Here is a 5331-nt window from a genome sequence, read left to right as displayed (position 1 = left end):
TCCTCCTTTTCGCGAGTGCACAAGATCGCACCGGGTGGCACGCACGTTGAAAGATCGCGTCGTCGCGGAAAACGGACACTCTCGCGAGCGGCATTAATGGTCTTCCCTCAGAGAGTCACCGCGGGAAGATTTCACCTTGAAGATTTTCTCGCAATTCCCCCCTTCTTGATTGCAACGCGATAACCACGTAATTACACACGTCGTAATGTAGTTGTAATTGTAATTAAAAGCCACCGTCGATTATTGCCGAGCGTGGCCGACAAATTGATTATCATGCTACGTTGACATTATGCCAAACATACGGAGGAGAGGCGTACGATAGAGAGCGACACTGAAGCGCGTGATGAACCTCCACGCCCCTTCGTGACACCTCTTCGGCCGACTGTCACCGCGATCTTTCCTCTCACTCGCTCGCGAGAGACGCGGATGATCCTTTGCCGACACTCCCACATTCCCCAATGACGAGGCTAGATCAGGGCTGCGGATAGCGCGGCATACAGATTGTCTCGCGGGCCGAATCTGTCCGCACTATCCGTTGCAGACTCACCGACGCGATGCCGTTTCTTACTCCTCCGAGCACTCCGAGTTTGACCCTTTCAGCTTTGATCCGCTGGCTGAGAGATCCGAATCGAAATGTTGGTTCCACGCTCAATCGTGCGTATTCCGTCGAAGAAGCGATGCAGAATCTCGGGATATAACTTTTTACATTGTCCTGCCGCGATGCCTACAAATTATTAACGCCATTCTCCCCACATTGAATTGTCCTTAAAAGAGAAACTTGGGGATTACTGGATATTTGATTATCTCAATATTCAACTTATTCGTAATTTCAACGAGCAATCGATCGATTTTGTATTTTCGTTTTACGAAAAGAAATTTGTGTGTATATATAATATATGTATATACGAAACACATTTCCCGACACAGTACGTCACTCTCGTGTAGATACGATTTGATTGGAAAATTAACGAGCCAATTAACGTGCGATATGGTCAGGAGATTGATTAAATATTCCAAAATACTTGGCGTCAAGGGTAACGTAACGCTCAGTCGTAGGGAAGAAAAGTGGTGTGAACCTAGACGTGCAAAGTTAGTCCTTCCTCCGTCGTCACTGGTTGACGTTCAACGATAAACACCGAGCGATCATACAATAAAAATAATCGGGCGTTCAAACTTATTACACCTTCGTACGTCGTAGACTTTTCCGAGTGTTTTCATTAAGTTCCGAGCCGGCGAGAGACACGCAGGACCACGTGTATTGTTACGACTATCTTGATCAGACTATCGTCGACATCGCGTTAATTGACACGTGTTCTTTCGATCGAATCGTATCTATCTAGGAGTGTCAGTGTCAGCAGCGTAAATATCAGTGTTTGTGTCGCAGTGACGAGCAGCCAGGATGGAGCCAGGATGCGACGTGGGATGCCAGGATGAAGGATGCAGGACGCTGGATGATGTGGACGGTGATACATCATATATATATCTCGAGGTATGTCAAATCACTCATTATGCACGACGTTGAAGTTTGGAGCGTTCTTCGAGCGAAAATTGAAAATAGCTTTTATTTAAAAAAACAAAACCACTTAATATAAATGTAAATACATTATGCGGGAAGTTTCCGTTTTTAACGGACTTTTGACTCGGGCTTGCCGGGAATAAAAAGACACCAGAGTCGAAATTTAGGCCGACGTTCATAGTCCGCTGTCGTTGACAAGTCACAAGTAGTTTCATGAATTTCCGATTATTCGTCAAGCTGTACTTGTTATAATATTTTGTATAAGAAATATATATTGATTCAAGACCCGACAACCGAATAAAGATCCATGAATCGGTAATTAATGATGTTCTCAGTCAAAGATTTTAAATAACTCACACCTATGAATACCGGCCTTGAAATCTAATATAAATCTTGCGAGAGCTCATTTTTACGTCTAATAATGCTTCTTAGCTCACGAATACAATCTTGTTTACATCTGCCGCTGCTTTTTTTTTCATTTGTGCTTAGTCTTGTTATTATATGGGAATCAAATCTAAATCTCAATCGATAATAGCATTATTGGACACATAATTGTTATTTTTATCTTTACAGCTTCATATCAGCTCTTTTAGGAGCTAAAAATCTCATCAAAACTCCCCAAGAAACAAACAAAAAACAAAAAACAAAAAAAACAAAAAAGAAAGAAAAGAGAAGGACACAAGGAGGAGATGAGATTAAACTGTGTTTTTCTACCCATTTACCTTGCTACTTATTAAACAATTGAATATATACTTTTTAACGTAATCTAACCTAAAAAAACAAAATTAATATATTGCTGACTTTAATTAAAAATGAAAATTAAAATGCAGATATGAAATATTGAAATAATCGAATATTAATAACTTGATTCTCTTGAACAATTGCTTCTCTTTAAACTCCTTCAACATATGCAGCAGCATTCATCAGAAACAGCAGTAAGCGGTCATTTGCAGCATCCAGGTAAGTCAAATAGTTTGTATCAGTTTCTTCACTGACTTTTCAAGTTTGATGAAATTTGCAGGATCAGTGTAGAGGCAAAATTTCGACTCGGGGAATTACGCGTCGAATCTTAGAGATTACTCATGCCGTTCGATTGCCACGAAATTATCCCCTTTTTTTTTTTTTGGCGATCGAGATTCGATGGAGATTTTTTCTTGCCGCACTTTTTTGTAACTTCCGAAAGAAATTTACTTTAGACACGATTTTTATTCAAACGATCATCTCCGAAGATTTTGTCACGATGAAAATTGTTGAAAAAAAAATGCACCCGGCATAATTTGACGTTACTCGAGACACATTGGCGCGACCGATAACACGACCGGCGCGGCAACTTCTTGATCTTGAAAGTCGTATAATCGCTGTCGTGTGAGGAAGTAGCGCAAGTCCCTGCCGCGTGCATGTTTTGAACGTATGAATATCCGCGTGGGCGGTCCAGAAGGAGAAAGGCCACGGTTGGGAAAGAAAGAGTGAGATACACAAAGTTGAACTCTCTCGCGCGCGCGCGCGAGATATCTCGAACAATAACTTTCCGAAGTCGGAGATGGATCGTAAAATGTTGCTCTTTCACCTAGCGGAAATCTCGAGACCGTCAGACCGGCGGCGGCCGAGTGACAGCTCCGATTTAACGATCTTTCTCCCTCTGTTGTTGTTTGTGACCATTTCCGTCGCAGCAGCAATCGCGACCGCCGCCGATCGCGCGAGACTCCTCGTCTCGATCTCGCGTGGACAGAGGCGACCGGAGCAGGTTCACCTCGTCACCTAGAATTAATTACGCCAGAAGAGACCATCATTTCTCCCGCGTGCCATGTAGCTTCCCCATGCCGGCCGCGCCACGCCGGCTTCCCCAGAGTCGGACCGTTCGCCTTCGCGGTGGGGGAGAAACGTTAAACGTCAACGTCGATGCGCCGGCGGCGTAAATAATCGTTATTGTTGAAACCTGCGCGCGCGGCAGCAACAACGGCAGCGCACATCTTTTTCTCCGTTACACGTTGGTTCTGGCGCGGCGCCCGCCGCGCCGCGCCGCGCCATGCCGTTCGCGAGCGCCGGTGAGTCACAACGGGACCTCACTCGCGTCGGCGGAGGTGGCTCTTGTCTCGTAATTTATAGATCGTGGCGAATCGCCGAAGGGGGACAACGGAAGACTCCTCGTCGTCGTCGTCGTCGTCGTCGTCGTCGTCGTCTTCATGGCGGACGACGCGCCGCCAGCGCGAGCGACTCGTCGTCGTCGTTGTTTCGCGGCTCTTCCTCGTGGGCAGGAAAGATCGTGGAGGAGTATCGTTTTCGCGCTCGAGATCGCTCGGGTCGGTCACCGGCGCCGCGCGCCGTGGATGTCGCGTGAGAACATTGCCATTTTTGCAGCGGAGTAAATGCTCTCCGCCGGTCTGATATTTGTGTGTCTCTCTCTCTCTCTCTCTCTCTCTCTTCGGATCGTTCGAGTTCGCAGCGATACGATCGCTGCTGCTTTAATCTTTGGCGAATCTCTATTATTTTGCAAACTGCTATTGTTCGTACTACGTAGTCTTTTCGCAATGATTACAAACGCTGCCTTCTTATTTTTGACGTAGCTCCATGCGTGTGTTTGCGTGCATGCGTCAGTTCTACACGCAATTTTGGCATTAATAGATAGCCTATCCCATGCTGAAAGGTACCACGTGATTGATGGGAAACATGAAAAGACCGGGTTATTCGACGCGCGTTATCGCGCGCGCGCGCGACGATATGTGATAAAACATATCCGCAGCGAGAATGTTTCTGTTCTGAACGTGAATTCTGAACGAACGAACGAAACCAAGATCACTGGCAAGACTGTACGTATCGCTGAATGCTGAAGCCTCGCGTTGCTCTTCGAGGTGACCTCTTACGCGCTATCATCCTACCCACCACTTGTAAGGTTCGTCTAATCCCCTCCGGTCGCAGGCGATCCCGATCGACCTCTCGAGTCCGGATAGCGACTGTGTCTAGGCGCCACGAGTCGGAGTATCATCTCCAGAAGTCGATGGGAACCGTGGTGGCTTCGTCTTCACATATTGTGCCAACAATTAGGTGAAAGGCGCTCCCACAGATCTTAGAAGCCGCATCGAGCCAAGAGTACCAGGCGAATCGAGAAAGACAGAAAGAGAGGAGGAGGGAGAGGGACAGTAGAGGAAGGTGGGGGGGAGAGAGACGGAGAGGAAGAGAGAGAGAGAGAGAGAGAGCGCGCGCGCGATCAAGCACGGGAGGGAAGAGGGCTGACGGGGGACTGGATCGTTTAATATACCCACTGAGCGACCAAGCGACCTACCTACCTACCAACCTACCACCTAGCAATGTAGACGGTTACCACGTCGCGAAACGTGTACGAGAGCGAGTCTGACAGAGACGGAGTCTCCTAGTCGAGCAAAACACACCTCGTGCTCGCCCAAGGGGGACTAATCTAGCTGGTAGTTTGACGTGGCGATGATGCGGTAGTAACCTTTAGGTACTTTGCCTTCTGGTACTATCCGCAACGATATCCCCGCGCGTTTACGCCTCGCTTCGCTTCGCGTACTTTCCTCTCTCTCTCTCTCTCTCTCTCTCTCTCTCTCTCTCTCTCTCTCTCTCTCTCTCTCTCTCTCTCTCTCTCTCTCTCTCTCTCTCTCTCTCACCGCGTCGGCGTGTGAGCCGGCTTTCTTTCATCGTTGTCGCAGCTGCGCGGCGCATCGTGTGCCGAGAAGAGGTGCGTTATTCCGAATCGAACGAATGGTTCGCTTTATCGTATGTACATATGCATGGGTCTGTGTGCGTGTCGAAAACTTCATGTGTGCGCCGCGTGTTTGTGTGTGTGTGTGTGTGTGTGT

At 47.4% G+C, this 5331-nt stretch overlaps 1 protein-coding gene across 1 annotated transcript; it reads left to right on the top strand.

Annotated features, from left to right (window-relative positions):
* Nucleotides 1-988: 988 nt before the first annotated feature.
* On the top strand, nt 989-2261 carry LOC112588776 (uncharacterized). The gene is made up of 3 exons (XM_025299758.1): nt 989-1089; nt 1385-1489; nt 2090-2261. The coding sequence occupies exons 1-3, from the start codon at nt 989-991 to the stop codon at nt 2259-2261; spliced, it is 378 nt and encodes a 125-aa protein (XP_025155543.1).
* The last annotated feature ends 3070 nt before the right edge of the window (nt 2262-5331 follow it).

Source organism: Harpegnathos saltator, unplaced genomic scaffold, assembly GCF_003227715.2.
Source record: "Harpegnathos saltator strain DR-91 unplaced genomic scaffold, Hsal_v8.6 scaffold293, whole genome shotgun sequence".
Classification (NCBI taxonomy): domain Eukaryota; kingdom Metazoa; phylum Arthropoda; class Insecta; order Hymenoptera; family Formicidae; genus Harpegnathos; species Harpegnathos saltator.
Note: the sequence above shows the minus strand (reverse complement) of the source record. Positions and strands in the feature narration are given on the sequence as shown.